At 30.2% G+C, this 18574-nt stretch overlaps 1 protein-coding gene across 1 annotated transcript; it reads right to left on the bottom strand.

Moving 5' to 3' along the window:
- Window positions 1–11177: 11177 nt before the first annotated feature.
- On the bottom strand, window positions 11178–11957 carry LOC126555287 (uncharacterized). The gene has a single exon (XM_050210229.1). It carries the CDS (start codon window positions 11955–11957, stop codon window positions 11178–11180), a length of 780 nt encoding a protein of 259 aa, XP_050066186.1.
- Window positions 11958–18574: the final 6617 nt, after the last annotated feature.

Raw genomic sequence — 18574 nt, forward strand, 5'->3', positions numbered from 1 at the left:
CTTTATAACTATTACTGCTATTAGTGTCATACGTACTGTACGTACTGTGTCTTTAACTATAATTTCTTATTTCTTACTTATTTAATTCAATATTTAAAATGACTCATACATTCTCTGTACATGAGTACATTGATATGGTGAAATGTTACTTCCGAAACAACGAAAGTCATAGACAAGCTGCTTATAGTTATGGAATTGAGTATCCTGATCGTAAAAAACCATCGTACAATGTTATCAACAGATTAATGTCTCGATTTTTGGAAACAGGTAAAATTGCATTATTCTCAAATTTATAATAAAGTTGCAAATTTTGGTATTTGGATACGTCCGAACCATTTCAGACGAGTTAGTCTAATAAGCGACTAAACCTTATATCCATAAGTCTTATAAGTGATGTGGTGTCCACTGTACATATTTCTAAGAAATTAATTTTTTCCTACAATAAGCTAAATATCACATAGATATTAGGTAGTGGGTGTTAAGCTGTGTACCTATTATTGAATTATTTTATTGATTTCATAATTTTTTTAATAACTTAATTTTAACTCTTAGGTAATGTCAATGAACGTAGATAATACCATCAACATTCTTGGAAGTGTAGCTGTAGCTCCAAAATTGTCCGTACGTCATAGGTGCGTGGAGGCTGGACTGAGCAAATCATCCGTTCATAGAATTCTCAAAAAAAATAAAATAAAAGCATATAAAACAAAATTTGTTCAACAGTTTCATGCGGGTGACGAAGAAAGGCGTTTACAATTTTGTGAATGGGCATTACACAGAATTAGTCAGGACCCACTATTTATAGATAAAATAATTTTTACTGATGAATCTACTTTTATTAGAAATGGACAAACAAGTAGACACTGGACATATCACTGGTCTGACGAAAACCCACATGAATCCATAGAATTTCATGCCCAAAATATAGAAAAATTAAATGTTTGGAGGGGAATTTGGAATAACCAGATCATTGGACCCTTTTTTATAGAAGGTAATTTAAACGGAGAAAAGTATCGAGATTTATTAGAAGAAAGTGTGTGGCCAATAATTTCTCAGTTAATTAATACAAATAGAATAGAGCCAATTTTTATGCAAGACGGTGCACCAGCACATAATTCAAATATTGTGAGAGGTTGGCTGGATGAGCACTACCCGGGAAGATGGATGGGAACAAGGGGTCCAGTGCTTTGGCCACCTAGGTCTCCCGATTTAACACCGATGGATTTTTTTTTATGGGGTTATTTGAAAAATCTTGTTTATCCGTCGTGTTCATTGCCTGATCTTCGTCATAAAATTGAACAAAATATTCAAAATATCTTACCCGAGACATTAGGAAATGTTAAGAACGCTTGGGTCGAAAAACTTCAACTCTGTGTTGCAAATAATGGAGGTCATTTCGAACATTTATAAAAATAAAAATGTAATGAATTATTTTCGTTTTTATGTAATAAATTTTTTTTTTCTATTAGCAATCAAGTTTAAAAATATTATCTGAATTTTAATTTTAATCTTTCCTAAAAGTTTCACTAATAATTAGATGTTTACAGATTACCATTAAAAACAGCATACCTACATAACTATTATTACAATTATTTATAAATATACTCTACTCAACTAGCTCTATCTTTATTATAAATCGCATTAATTATAACTGTATGATTATGTCCAATACCGTAACCTTAGGTTCACTCATGATAATTAAAATACTTAAAAATAGGTAACCAGTTTCACTGTTCAGCAAACGATATAACACGGCTATTTTTATTTCTATTCAAATCAAAACTTTAATTAGGAATGCAAAAGTATTGTCGTGTGTTGAAATTAGATATTTCATTATTGAAATGTGAAACAATAATTGATTTTTTTACCAATTATTCAAAAATATAACTTGCTCTAACTTGGTCAATTTTTATTTAATTTAATATTTATTGTTTTTAAAACTGTTTTAAAAAATATGTTCAACAAAATGGCTATTAAAAATTTTAAATTCTTAAATGCGTAAAAAAATTTTTTGAAAATTTTTGAATTGAAAAAAAAAAATTAATTTTATGCCATTCAATCAGTATTTTCATACTTAGTACTGTAAAAAAAAACGCGTTTAAATATAGTGATTTTACATGGAGATATTAAGGGTGATACGGGACTTTTGGGACATACTGTATATTTAAAAAGGACTCATAGCTTGTTGGGAAAACGAAAACGGCGTACCAACACGCCAGGTGACTGTTTCCCGTAGGACGCGTATCGGGTAGTCGTGCGTAGTTTTTAATTACTTTGTTGTATTCATTTATATTAGCCGCCATTGATTTGCGGCTTCCAAAAATTATTAATGATGATTTACTTAAAGTACAAATATTATTGAAATATTATACTTACACTCTACGAGAAGTGAATTTGATTATCGTCTATTTTATGTTTAGTTGTATTGGACTGTTCATGTGAGAATTATATTTTAATTGTTTTTGTTTGTTAAGTTTGTTGATATTTGATATTTTTTCATGTTATTTCTTTAGTGTTTGATTTATGTTTAATTCAATTTTGTTTCTTTTGAATTTGTTGGATTTCAGTTTCAGCCTAGGAGGTGTTAATTTATTGATGTATGTTTATTGCTTTTATATGACGTCTTTAGTAAGTGCCATCTTTTGTAGAATTATTAATGCCAGTATTGTAAATACCATATTTTTAACGAAGTCTATTGATGGTTCAGAACATCAGTAGATGGCGTCTCACATATCGTTTAAAATCCGAATTTATTTAACCCTTTTGTCGATACTTATTACTCATTGTAGTTATTAGTCATATTATATTTCTGTTAGACTGTTTATATTATAAAATAATATTATGCTATTTGAATTAGTAGCTTAATTTTATATTGTCGATGACTGATGAGTTGCTGCATCCCCTGCATAGAACATATTAATATCATTATTCATTGTAGAAACTATAAATATATTTGATTATAAAGTTATAACTTGTATAAATAATATTTTAATCTTCTAGATTAAGTTCTATTATTATAGACGATAAAATTCAGTATTATATATTATATATATTAGTATCAAATTTATAATTAAAAGTTTTACATAGAATTCATGACCTTGTAGGCCAACGGACATATTGTTATAACAAATAACGTTTATTTTTAGTTGATTAATGATTTCCCATTAAGTCCATTAAGAGGACCCTATACCCGCATTTGGTGTTGTCCGCCTTACACACGCGTAACATAGTAAAAACTGTTTTGCGCGGGACAATTTTACTCCTTGATATTTATATCTAAATTACCAAAATTTTAAATAATTGCATTGAGAATAATTTTACATGTGTTGTAGTTTTATTTTTTTTTTTTTTTTTTTGGTAGTGGCAATCAAAGTTTTGAGACTTGTCATAAATTAAGTTATTATGTATGCATAAAAAAGTAAACATATAACTGCATAAAAATATAAAATAGTCAAGTACAGAGGTTAAAATTTCAGTCACAATACCATTTGCAGCTTGCTTCTGTTAAAATACTAAGTCCTTCATCCACAGCGAACGTTCTTATTTACCTATCGTTTAAACATTTAAAAGTAAAGTTGTATTTTTGAAAATGATTAATTTTTGTACGATGTTTCTGAAACTCGGGAATTGAACAGTTTTTAGGGCAAGTACATAGCTTTTGTAATTACTACCTTGCTTATTACTTTCTTGGGTTGAAATATAAGTTACTTTTAAAGATATTCAATTTTTTTATTTCTCCACAACTATCAATTTTTAGTTTCTTAATTAGATAGTTTAATTAATAATAATTACATTTTTAATACATAAAAGGTACATGGTTATTAAGGTACATGCACCTTAATAACTAAGTTCTCTATCTAGATATCAGGATTTGTATATCCCAGTAGCGAGTAGGTATAATACTACAATGATTATCACTATTATTATCTTGGGTTCGAACGATATCGAATTTATTACTTTTAACTTCTGGTCTTTATATGTATTTGATAAGTATTATTATGACCATTGACCAGTGCCGTGATCACCTTCAGTGGGGCCAGGCCCGGGGACTAAGGGGGGGGGGGGGGCAGAGGGGTCGCGTCCCCAGGGCCCACAATGTTATGGGGCCCCCATGTTATGGGGGCCCCCGGACAAAAATAAGAATTCTAAATATCATTGTCACAAAAAATTAAATTAGGTATTAAAAAAAAGTTATATCGTATAATATTAAATAATTAAGTATGTTTTTGACGTTTTTGTGGAATATACAGTATTTCACTATTACCACAGAATAAAGAAATTACAGATATTACAGTGTGTATTTCTATTCTCGATGGTTGAGTTTGATTAGCGATAGGTTAGGTTCATATATCAATAGTTTTGTTAATAATTTATTATTCGAGTTTTTATTGTATATAATCTTTTATAGATTGTTAAGCCCTGTAGCGCGTGTGGGAAATGCCACTATAGTGATTATTCTGTCTGACAGAATAATGCATGATAACTAATAATAATACTTATTGTGTTATTATTTTAAATCGTGATTATTGGTACCTACGTCTTATGAGTGTTGTACTTTTGTTGTGTACTTCTTATTCTATCAAATGACAAGAGTTTAGAGTACGCATTAGCTCATAGATATTAGACACATCAACATTTAATTATTTCATATTTTTTAATTTGTTTAATTTAGAGAGTATTGGGATCTCAGTAAACCACCATTTTATGCTTCAAATGTGCATAAAATATTAGAATGGTTTGAGGAAACAAAAATAAAAGATGTATTTCCTAATATTTTAATTGCAATTCGATTAAACTTAACAATTCCTGTTGCAAATGGTTCTGCTGAACGGGCATTTGTTTGTTTGGAGTACAATTTTGTTTTTTTATATATTTTTACCTGACTTGAAAAATGTTTTGTTTTTACTATCTTTTCTATATTTATATGTATTTAACTAAAAAAAAAGCGGCCAAGTGGGTACCGCTCTGCTGTACATTAGGTGCCATGTGGATCACTATTATACATTATAGGAGGGTTAAATTTGAATCCAATGATAATTATCATTGTATACGAAAAACGATTCTGAACGAAGATGATTTGTCAGCCTAGGATATAATTTCCAGTGGTTGGTGAAAAAGGTGGTTTGTATTTTAATGGCCTGAATACATCAAAATTTAAATTATTTTATAATAATTGTAAGCTAAACTTATGAAAAATCTTGTATTAAATTTTCAACAATTAGATACTTATACAAACATTTTTATGAATTATACCTACAAAATAATTTGCAAATATTCATGCTTTTGACGAATTTTTGTCAATATTTGAACTTCAAATGCTAATAAAAAAAATTGTGCCTATTTATTCTTATAATTTTTTGATCACTATAAGAATAACTTATGAGGAACTTTGCATTAAATTTTCAAGTATTTTGATAGAGATTTTAATAAAGATTTTATCGACACATAAAAAAAACAATTTTCAGAAAAATTGAAAATTGCAGTTGTCTATAAATAGGTAGCTCCCCATCACCCTCGTAACTCATAAGTGAGCACATTTGATAATTATGTTTTATGATTCATTCAGAAACTGACCAAATGTTAAACAATACAACTAACAGAGAAGTGTTGCTCTTGTAGGAGTGCATTGAGGTTATGAATTAAAAATAGTTAAAACTTGGCCACAATGAAGATTTCACTACTTTGATGGGCCAACTTTTTTGGGAGGGAGTTTGGAACTTGGCCTTTTTTAACTGTTATGTTTTTGTTGGGGACATAATTTATTTTTGCGGGCTTTTTACCTTTTACAACTTTGTTTGTATCCACCATAATTTAATCGGTTTTATTTTTCTACGGTGATTACTCTGAAGGATGGAAAATAAAAATCTTTAATATTTAAGTATAACATAATGTTCTTGTTTATATAATTTCTTCATTATTTTTTAATACATAATATAACTATAAACGTCCAAATAAATTAAAATAAATTATCGAGCGACTGCCGGAACGTATATCTATTATTATATCGTGGTTCGTTCGATCGCACGGCGTACACAACACACACACAATACATACAGATCTGATACATTTTATACGAATACGGGTGACGATCGATTCGTACTGGAACGATAGTGTAATTATAAATTTATAAACCAGTCACTGTGAATATTTTTAATTTTTATATAATATACTCGTACGTACTATGTATTATACTATTATGTACGCATAAGAATTAATAAGATATAATATAAACGATATTTCGTCAACGAAAATTTATTTTCATTATTTTTTTTTTTGTCTACTTTTTAAAAACGGGACATTTTAGCGTCCCGAAGATTCCACGTTTGACAACGGGACTGTCCCGTTCAAAAGGTGACGTATGGTCACCTTAAAATGAATATACCTTACCTATAATAATATTATATTGTTGACCTCATGACAAAATATGTTCAATGTTGTAATCTAATATAATTACATATTATCTTCGAAACATTAAATATAAATAAATTATTCTAAAATATAAATGGAATTAAACGTAATCTATAGAGCGTAAATTTGCTATGTTACCCACTTGTAAGACGGAGACAACAATAAATGGTTTTTTTTTTTTTAATTATGGAAAACTAATAAATACTAAATAGTAAATTTTCAATATTATTTGATTGAAAGCTAAAAAAGTAAAAACCATTTTGATACCTATTTTATGGTTTTATAGAGATGGACAGTGCTGAACTATAGAAGTCTGTTGTGAACAATGTATGTAATGTAAATAAAAAAGAACTCGAAGAAGAAACTGTTGAGATGTTACCTAATGGTATACTTTATCGCATAAGTAGAATAACATCTACAGTAAAGCATATGTTATTTATAATAAAGCTTAAATAAATTTAATAACTTGATCCATATTTTTATTTTAAATTTAGATTATTTATAATATTATAATATTTATAATAGTACGTGGTAGTAAAACATTATGCCGCGTGCCTGCGTAAACGTTGAGAATGTTGCTATAGCGTTAGCGTCAATCAATGCCTTATTGCCTTCTGCCTTCATTACTCAATCAGCTTGCGACCTGGGCGCATCGCACACCGACCGCGACACTAGAAAAAAAAATTCTTAAATAAAGACTGTAAGTACAATACTTCTAGTATTTAATTAGAGGCGGCAGAGGCGGGGGCAAATGGCCCAACAACAGGATTAGTAAGTTACCAATGAATACACCTACTAATTAGTTTTAGATTCTGAATTTCTGAATGAAGTGATGAATGTATTGATTTTACAATATGTATTTTTTTTTTTTTTTGTCCGTGTACATGATAAATGCAAAATTTTATTTTTATTCTTTCAAAATGGTAGACACTTTGATTTCCAACTTCAGTAGCTTTTTCGATAGAAAGGTGAAATTAATGTGTTGGGGAGGTCAAAATTAAAATTCTCTGTAATTTTCTTAAGTGCCAAAAAAAAAATTCAGGATAATCGGTAACTTTTAGCATAATTGATTTTGGATTTTGTAACCTAAATCAAATCACTGTTGATACATAACATTTTCACTGAATGTTTATATTAGCGTTTGCTACAAATCTTAAAGTTTTCCAAACGTTTTAGTTACTTCAAGCTGTCAATACAATTCTATTCTTTGGGTCAAAAAGTTTGAAAATGTTGGAAAATATTAAAAATATATGCATGGTTTTTTTTTTTAGAACTGTTTAAGTTCAAATTTTGACAAAACGCACTAAATTGAAAACTTTCAGATTATTTAGTTAAAATATCCTTCACTGACAAATCGTCTTCACTCAGAATCGTTTTTCGTAGGTATACAATTATATTATCATTGAGTTCAAATTTAATACCATCCATTAGGGTAATTCACTTATAACCTACTACACAGCTCTAATTCACTTACTCTCTTTTTATGGTTTTGATTTAGTTCTATCTTAAAATATTGTATTGTAAATGTAATGGTTGTATCAAGTCAATATCTGTTAAGTGTATCAAACCTTACTCGTGTAATAACAACAAATTAACTAAAACGCAAGTGTATACATTTTTTCTTTTATACTTCGCTATAAAATACTCTTTAAGTACTTTATTGATTCGAACCAATAATGATAAAGCTTTTTTTAACTTAATATATAATTTATACCTATTAATGTGTAATCAATGTAACCAGACAAAGATATTAGAGGTGTATCTATTTGTGATTGTCCATTTTTCAGTCCACCTATAGAAAAGAACTTGTTCAACATTTTCATTTGGTATATACCATTTATTGCGTTCACTTTGTATTAATTTCAATTTAAAAACTACTGATTTTGTATGTTTTTCATACTTATTATTATAAATTAAAAAGTTAGTGATGTTATTTTAGGATTTAGTTACATAGCTTTAATATATTAGATATAACGTCTTGTTTTAAAATAACTTTATTGCTCAAAATCTACTGAGCAAAATTATGTCTCCCAGCAAAATATGGGCTTCCTGAAATTAGGTATTTAAATTTATCATGGATATGTTTTAATTTCAATTCTTTTGATCTTCTAGAATGCAATTTTTGCCAAAAAATCGGACACAAAGCTGCTGACTGCTGGTATAATCGGCCAGCAGCAGCAGCAACAACAAAAGAAGATGCTGCCAATGTGGCAGCAAAAAAGGCAGCAGAGGCAGCTTTAGCCTTGGCTGATAAGCTTCAAGCTGAGGCTGCAAAGCTTGAAGCCGAGGCTAATGCTGCCTCTGCTGTCTCTGCTGGCAGCAGCAGCACCACCAGCACTACCACCACAACAACAACAAATAAATAAAATTTGTTTTTTTATTTTTAATAAAAAAAAAAATGAAATAAAAAAATATTTAATATAAAATATATGTTTTTATTTCCTGGTCATAAATTTAAATTTAACATTAGTGTTTGTCATGGTTAATATAATCATTAATAATTATATGATAATCAAAATAGTCATAACCAACATTCATCAATATCAAAGAGTAACTTTTAAAATAATAAATGCTTTTATTTATGGTTATGGTTATTAAAACCACTAACAATTTGTTCCCTTCTTTAGTTGTATTACCAAGAGTAATATTCCCAAACATTTTATGGCGATTTTTATCGAAACTCAACTGTGGCTTTATCTCCATTTCATCCATTGACATACAACAAAACCTATCACCTTCTTCCATACATGAAACTTTATGTTTAAGTGGCTCAAGTAAATCAGTGAATAAACCAAAATTGAATTTAAATTGGCGAAGCCTTCTTGTCAGCGTACTATATGCAGGAAGAGGATATTTAGTTTCCCTAAGATGCTCATAACCATGGACTCCCAAGGCAAACCTCATTTTGAAGCCCATTACTATAGTGTCATTGGTCCACTTCCGAGTGGGTGTACTTAAGGCAGATATCTGATCATCATTAAGGAATTGGTGTAACAATTCATTAGCTTTCTTAACTTTGGTCTGTAAGTGTTCAACTTCCAGCTGAACTAGCTTGTTTTCTTCTTCAACTTTTCAAGTTCTTTAATTTCTTTTTTCATGTGGTCATTCTCATTTTAGGCGATTCATTTCAGCTCTAATTTTTTCAAGTTCTTCCTGCAAAGCAAAAGAAAACATTGAACAAATAGAACCATGTGTAAATATAAAAATATAATGTTATCGGTTATCGATTGTTTTGTTTGAGATTTGAATCAGTCCGCACATATTTACTTTTCTTTATTTATTTTAAATATGGAAACTAAACATTTTAAAGCGGAAAAACTTAGTTTTGAGTACTCCGAAAAATGTGTACTTTTAGAGATCATCAATCGACACTTCAGTACAATTGATTCCAAAGACTGACAGGGTAAATATTAGACTAAAAAACCAGAAGTTGATAAATGTTGCAGGGTAATTTGCCGCAGCATCCTCAATCTGTCATGTAGACTCTCTGAGTTTAAAAACGCTGTGGGAGAACCTTAAGAGGAAGGATGAGGTGGCAATTGCTGCGCAAACGGATAACCTATATGACACAGGTACATACACTATGAACATATCGATGTAAACAAATGTGTTGTTTTTACAGGAAGAGGTAAACCAAAACAATTATAGCTGATCCTATAGTCAAAACAGTTGTGCTAAATCGACCATATGTTGAACCATTCTGTAACATGTATGATGACAACGCAATTTCTAAATTCTAAATCAAATAATCATAGGCAAGTTAATTTACTTATGAATACTATTATTATTTTAATAGCAGTTACAATGTTTATTAATATTTATATGTTAAACCTATAACTGATGACTTCTAAAATAAAATAAGCTAAAAAATTGCTTGGGCCTGAACAACATAGAAAATCAACGCTTAATTGCATACAAGACCTGCTATTTGTAACCCACAACTTGAGTTATTTTTTGTATCAAACTTCTGGTTGGTGTTCATCAGAACAAACTAGTCATTATGCACTTTAAATTATTGAGTATTGATATTATATTACCCATCTTTTACAGAAGTTATATGTGCTTAAAATGCATGTGTTCAAACCGTTTGATTAGTTAATGGTGTATTGGTTTAAGGTAAAAGGAGCCCTGGAGCCTGTAAAAGTCTACTGTGTAAAATAAAAACAACTCAGTTATTTTAAAAAAAAAAAGTTTTCTTTTTATTTATTAATAATAAGGTAATAAAAATATTTACAAAGTAAAAATAATATATTTACAAGGTATAAAAAAAATAATTACAAGTAGAAATAATATACATATTTATGTATAAAAATTACAGTTTTCTAACATCACCGCTAAACGGGTTATAAGTTATAATCTGATCATGTAAAATTAAACAATAAGCTGCAGTTTTCTCAGGAATAACCGTATCCGTTTCAAATTCTACTCGTAGGTCTATGGTCGATGCTTTTACGTTATCATTCTGATGCGATAAATCGACAACGACGATTGGAACATATGTTTGAAAAACATTTTTTGATAACAATGGTTCAGAATAATCTCTCTCGTAATACGATTTTTGAAAGTCTGTATAGGCTTTATACAGTAAGCTGATGGTATTATTTTTAAAATCAGCACGAAAGTCTTCATATGGAAACACTTCAGAATTTAAGTGTACCTTAAGATTTTTTAGTTGGCAGTGGTCAAAGCGCCCAGCGTCATTTTCTATATTTTTTTTTCTATCTGTTTGTAATCCAAACAAAATAAATCTAGGTTTTTCAAGCAAGCTGCTAGACTTTATGTGAAGTATTTCTAGGTAGTACAGGATATTCACATAGATCCCGGGTTCTGAACGCACATGATAACGTTTTACGTGAATCTATCACTTTCAACAGTTTTAATTTTTCTTTATCATTAACTCTGATTATAGGCATCTTCCATATCACTTTAATCAATTCAATCGTAATTTTTTTATTTTTTTCAACGTTTTCGGGGGTTCCGGTTTGCGTTATACGTAATGCGTCTAAATCGGTAGACGAACGATTTAAAATCAGTTGTTGATTGCAATTTAGTAATATTTTTTTATAATCTTCGCAAAATCCGAATAAATGTTTTAGAGGTATACAACCGGTAAATACATCGTTGCTCATAAAATTTTTATTATCTTCGCCGTCCATGCCCGAGTCCCAAGCACAATTGTCTAACGTATTCAAGTCACTTGGTGTATATGAACAGTATGCTTTCAGGCAAGACGATACCCCGGGTGATTTCAATTTTTGTATTTCTATTCCGTTTATTTCATATCGCATTTCGGAGAATAAAAATGCCAAACCGTTATTCGAAAAACGTACGTCTCCTTCAGCATCTAAAGGTTTTCTTAGCTTTCCTTCAATGTAAATATAACTTTCACATGGTAGAGTGTAAGATTCCATATTTTGAATATTTATTCTAATTTCATCATTGTATGAAAAAGACGTGTTTGAATACGGTGTGAACGAATGATAATGCATTTGCGTTATTTTACAATCGTCGGCATAACCGGCCGTTACATCTAAATATGTGTCATCCATTATTGTAGTGAACGAAGAAAATCTAAGTTATTTTTCGTGAGCTTGAACTCGTTGTTTTTCGGTTTAGATATAGGTGTTGACTTCTTAACTGCAGTCACTTTAATGACGGGTTTTTTTATTGCAGTAGTATTTATATTAAACTTGAGCGCCATCTTATCCGTGTGTTATTTGTAATCGAATCGTAATTGGTTCACCACGTAAATTTATCAATCGATCTTTATGATCTTTTAGTTTGATTTCAACTTTACTTATAGAAGTAGTATTAAGACAATAAAAAACTAAATGTCTAGGCACTTCAACAATTTTATAGCCCACAGCAATAGTCGGATAAAATTCATCTATAATCTGGCTCGGCGATCCGTCACAAAATGAGTCGGTTATTAAGTTGCACTCTATTTTTATACAGTTTATTTTCATTATGTTGACTGTATTTTCAGATTCGTGTGTAGTACCAGTAGTATATACAACATTTCTAAATCCTAATAATGTTGCTATACTGTTTTCGATTGAAAAGTCAATCTCATGGCTACAGGATATCATACACTTTAACGTTTTACCATCTGATTTTAATTCGAAAAAAGTTATATAGTCGGGCTTCAACTTGTTATAACAAACTCTAAATCTTCCAACTCATACGTTCCAGTAGGTATAATTACGTTTTCAACTTGTCCAATCATATTCCGAAAACCTATGGTATTGCAACCAGGTTCTATGTTTGGAATTGAATTATTTGTTAGCAAGCTCAAAAGACATATTTGTGCTGTATTTTCTACCTCTATGGGCGGAAAAATATCGCATGACAGTTCACTCGAGTTTCCGTTTAACGTTATCGTGTACATGATAAAAATTGTATACACAAGTGTCCACGGTTTGATGTATTAAATCTCTGCTCTGTGTTATAATTGTAATTAATATCGCATCCTTGAAAATATTTCTGTACTTCTAGCGGAGGTGCTAAATTTCCAAAGCTGTCGTAATATTTTACTTTTTTTCCGATTTTTTTATACGCTACCCAATACCGTTTTCAGTGTCCAAGTTAACAATCGCCGATTCAAATCGTTTAGGACGAACAGGCAACTTATCTCTAGTAAACACGCCGATGAAATGTGGTATTTTCAACAAACGTGCGATTTTTATAAGTTCGAAATCGTACAACGCTCTCTTGGGTAACGTAGATATTAGTTTTTTTTCGTCTTTACTCTCCCACCACCATTTTTATATGGTGTGATATATAGACCATCGCCTATTTTGTACGAGTTGCCTTTATATGGCGTCAGGTATAAACCATTTCCCAAATGTGATGGAACGTTCCTCTTAAATTCATTAGCCACCTTAACAACGTTGGCAACTCCACCAGTCAGAGCGCCTAGAGCTGATAAGCCGGCTAAAATCGGAATAAGTGGTAATGCACCGCCTTTTTTCGGAATGTTTACTATTCTCGGAAATTTGTCTTTGTAGATTTAAATGTTTTTCGTGCCACGGCTTCACACTTTTTTGTAAATTTCATTACATTTTTTTCACCGACATTTTTCTTTAAAACGTTTTTAGTTGCTTTAACCGCTGCTTTAAACCCACAATCACAACCACCACCAACTTTACGTTTTGCCTTCATGGCGGTAGTCACACCCCAAGCTACAGCTTTTTCTTTTAAACCAGAATCTTTCGAATTGAACCTTTCCCAGGCTCGCAGTTCTAATATATGATCAGCTTCGTTACGATCGGCGATAGAGTTACTACGTTCGTATGCGATATCGTGGTCTCTACACGCAGCGTCTAACGGGTTTATACCTTTATCACCACGAACTAAACGTTTTTTCAATTTTGTACCAGGTCCACAGTATTGATAACCTACAAAAAAAATTAAAATATTATTATTATTATTATTATGATAATATCGGATTTAATAAACTTACCAGGCACGTGAAGTTCGACCGGTAATTTGTTTATAAGCGTGTTAATAACCCCGGCACCTTTATTCTTGTTGCTTTTTCGAGCGAGTGACATTGTGTACTGATGACATTCTCATCACAACATAGATATTTATATCAAAATGAAATTCATTAAACAAGAAACCGAGCTTACAGTTGAGAACGTAGATCCACCTACTTCGTTTAAAAACTATAGACACGGTCCGCTTCTACCCAATACGATACGTGCGCTTATTGTGGGTCCGTCTGGCTGTGGAAAAACGAATTTAATGTTTGCATTATTAACTAATATAAATGGAATAAGATTTCACAACGTTTACATATATTTGAAAACTCTGGATCAACCGAAATATAAAATGTTGAGTAATATCTTATCAGATATCGAAGGAGTACAATTATTTACGTTCTACGAAAACGAACAAGTTATTGAACCTGAAAAAGCCCTACCAAACTCTGTGTATATTCTAGACGATATTTTGACAGAGGGACAAGGAGTATGTAGATCAATCTTTGCAAGGGGAAGGCATAACCTTATAGATGTGTGCTATCTAGCTCAGAGTTATTCAAGAGTACCAAAACAACTTTTGCGTGATAACGCTAACCTTATCGTTTTATTTAAACAATATGAAACTAATTTAAAACATGTTTACATGGAGCATTGCTCTGGTAATATGTCGTATACAGAATTTAAAGATTTCTGTACATCGTGTTGGCGTAAGGGGAGGTTCAACTTTATCGTAATAAACAAAGAGTGTGAACGCGATAATGGGCGTTATCGTCACGGCTTCGACACGTTTGTTATTATCTAAACTTACGTTTTTTAAAAAACATCTCATTCACGATCATGGACGCCAGTGGTGAAGTACTTGAAGAATTGATAAAAGCAAAAGAAAATATTAAACGAAAATATACTGCATTAAAACAAGGAAAAGCCGATATTCAATCGATAGTAACAGAAACATTTAAACCGATTATCGATCCGTTAAACGAAATACAAAAATCTACTTTGGATAAAACTATAGACAACACTGAAGATTTACATTTTTATCAAATAGATGAATTGTTAGATTCATACAGCATAGACAAGACGTATGGTCCTAAATTACAATCTAATAAAACGGTACGTTTAGGTAAAAAAGAAATCAAACTTGTTGGAAATACGATAATTGTTGATGATACTACATACCCGTTAACACAGGGTCTCTGTAGTTTAATATTTTCAAAAGCCCCGAAATTATATACCGAAAACGATTTAAAAACATATAAATCTATATTAATTCAAACATCAGCTCATTTAACGTCAAACAGCAAACAAATTAAAAAAGGCGGTAATAAATACAGAGATATAATCACAACATTATTTCCATCTGGTAGTGGACTATCTGTACAATTACAGAAACATACACTTCAATATTGGAACGATCCAAATGAATTGGTTTCCCGTTTAAAACTACTATTAGCATCAAAAGCTGCTGGCAATACTGGTGTTTCCAACGAAATACTATCAATTTTCGAAGAATTACGCGAAGCTGGTTACATAAAACGTATACCAAATGTCTAAGCGAGATATCGCATTTGAACTACACAAACCTGCTAGAAAAAATTACACAAGACGTATAGTTAATGTATACGGAAAAAATGATCTATGGCAAGCTGATCTAGTTGATATGATACCATATTCGAAAAAAAAATAAAGGTTACAAATATATTCTATGCGTTATAGACTGTTTTACGAAATTTGCATGGGCATAGCATTAAAATCAAAAACTGCTAAAGAAGTTTCAAATGCAATGTCGAAAATACTACTCAAACGTTCACCAAAACTACTACAGCTTGATAACGGAAAAGAATTTTATAATACAACATTCGATAAATTGATGAAAAAGTATAACATACACAAATATTCAACGTATAGCACCATGAAAGCATGTATTGTAGAACGTTTCAACCGTACATTAAAAGAAAAGGTTAGGTTTAGAGAGTTTACTGCACGAGGTTCATACAATTGGATTTCTATTTTACCTTCATTGATTAATGAGTATAATAATACAAAACATAGAACAAAATTATTAATAGTAAAGATAGTTTAAAAATTGGTGATTACGTTCGTATAAGTACATATAAAAGTGTATTTACAAAAGGTTATTTACCAAGTTGGTCTGCAGAAATATTCAAAATTATCAAAATTAATCAAACCATGCTTATTACATATCAATTACAAGATTATACAGGAAAACCAATTGCTGGCTGTTTTTACTCTGAGGAAATATGTAAAACAAATTATCCAAACTAATATTTAATCGAAAAAATTATTCGTAGGAAATGGATACAGATATTTGTAAAGTGGCTGGGGTTTGACAATACACATAATAGTTGGATAAATATAAGTGATACTAGAAAATAACTTTAGTTGAGTTTCTACCATGAACGTGTTCGGTAGTCCTCAGTCTGGTGAAATAAAAAAAATTAATTCAAATCTTGAACATTCGATTAAATCATATTCGGATAAATTAAATAAAATTGAATATTTAATTGAAGAAAATCATACATCTATTCAATTACAAGAAGAACAAACAGAAAAGTTGGAATTAACGTGTTTAGATATACCAGAGCATATGATAAAAGCTGAAGTTACATTACAAACTATTCTAGAAGCTGTAAACGATTTGAAAAAAACATTACCTGCTATACATAGTCAACTCAATACTATTGAAACTTATTTTAAAGACAAGTCATAATGTCTACAGGCATCATTGACATTCAATGCATTCTTGGAGTGAATAACAAATATATGATTAAAGAGATGTCTATTGTAGACACAGAAACATGGGCTACTCAACACTGGATTTTTAAAAATTCAAAATCTAATCAAGATAATAAACGTCAAAAAACCAACAAGTGGCTACAACATTTTCATCAGCTATCTATAGATTACGGTGATATTGAGTATGAAGAACTTGGCAGAATATTGAATTCGTTAAAGTTTGACTGTATTTACACCAAAGGCGAACAGAAATTACAACTACTTATAGAGTATATACCACACGTTGCAGTCATCAACATTGAAGACTTGGTTGTCCTCGACTGGATCAAATATGTGATGAAGAAAATTTACCTTGTTGTATCTTTCATAAGGACTTAAATCCTAAATATTGAACATTTTATAAAGTGTTTGCTTTAAGAAAATGGTTTGTAAATAATTCATAAAAATTGTAATCATGTTTTTTTATTTCAAATAAACAACATATTTTTTTTATTTCAAAATTGAGTTTTATTTCTATACTATACTAACTATCAAAGAAAATGGTTTAAAGTAAAATATACAGGTACAAAAATATGACATAGGAAAAATTATACATACAGAAATAATCTTTACAAATATATACTACTAACTATAATATTGACAAAGAAAATTGTTTAAAGTAAAATATACAAGTACAAAAATATGACATAGAAAAAATATTTACAAAAATTAAACAAGTATAAAAAAATTATACATACAGAAATAATCATTACAAATATATAACTAACTATCTAGTTATGCACTTATGCTTCGAGTTCCTCCCTATAAAATTCAAAATTATTAATTAAAAAATAATTAAGATATATATATATTTATATACTCACTCTATAGAATAGTGTCCATGAGCTAGGGTGTGTACTTTGTCTTCAAGTATAACCCTTTTATCATCAAAACTGTTATAAGTTAATTTATTGGATTTGATGGTATTTAATTTGTGCTTGAATGAACGGATAGAGACGTTTGACGTTGTTACTTCCAAACTGGTATCACCAAACAAACACCGTTTATGATCTTGAAAGGTCATATAACAACATGTCAACGGATTCCTTTTGCTTTGATTTTCTCCTTATCTTCTAAACTGTAAGTGTAGGACTTTGCACAGAGAGCACAAAACTCTCTCATAATACGTCCATCGGTTTCATCAGAAAATAGCCCAGGAATCTTCTTTCTCTCAGCAATGTAACACGAGTGGTCACGGGGTAGATTTGCAGTGTCCATTCGATTCAACAAGTTAGGATTGTTCAACAGATCATTGTAAAAATCATCAGTTTGAATATAGTACACCAATGAATCTAAAATAATAAATTAAATTAATAAAAGTATACCAATGAAACTAAAATAATAAATTAATAATAATAATAATTTACTTGTATCTGTATACATGAGCTCAATTTTATCATCATAATGTTTCTGCATTACGTTATAGTGATAGTCATACATTAAATACTTGGGAATTTCCAGCACTGCAAAACCTGATAAAAAATTTAAAATATTAATATAACAATAAAAATTTAAAATAAATGTAATTACCTATATAAAATTTAAAATAAATGTAATTTACCTATATAAATAGGTTTACAAAAATCAATGATTTTGTTTTCTAATGCAACTGCATTTAGAGTTTCATTGTATGTAGTACAGTGTTTGAATGTTGACTGATTTATCAGTTTTTGTATACGACGATCGCTAGACACCAGTTCCATTTTTATTCTTTTCCGCATAGACTCCATGGTTTTCCCAAAAACCGCATTATTTAAAAGTTTGAAAAAGTCTTTCTCAAAGTCATTTGCTGCTTTTTTTCGCATCTCTGTATTTAGTGCTATGTATGGAGCCAGCCATGGCGATTGATTAAACTGAAGTACTCTATGAACCTATAATAAAAAATA

Source organism: Aphis gossypii, unplaced genomic scaffold (genome assembly GCF_020184175.1).
Source record: "Aphis gossypii isolate Hap1 unplaced genomic scaffold, ASM2018417v2 Contig00779, whole genome shotgun sequence".
Lineage (NCBI taxonomy): Eukaryota > Metazoa > Arthropoda > Insecta > Hemiptera > Aphididae > Aphis > Aphis gossypii.

What these genes read in the sequence shown, in the direction of transcription:
- LOC126555287 (XM_050210229.1), bottom strand. Translation starts at nt 11,957, where the DNA reads ATGGATGACACATATTTAGATGTAACGGCCGGTTATGCCGACGATTGT.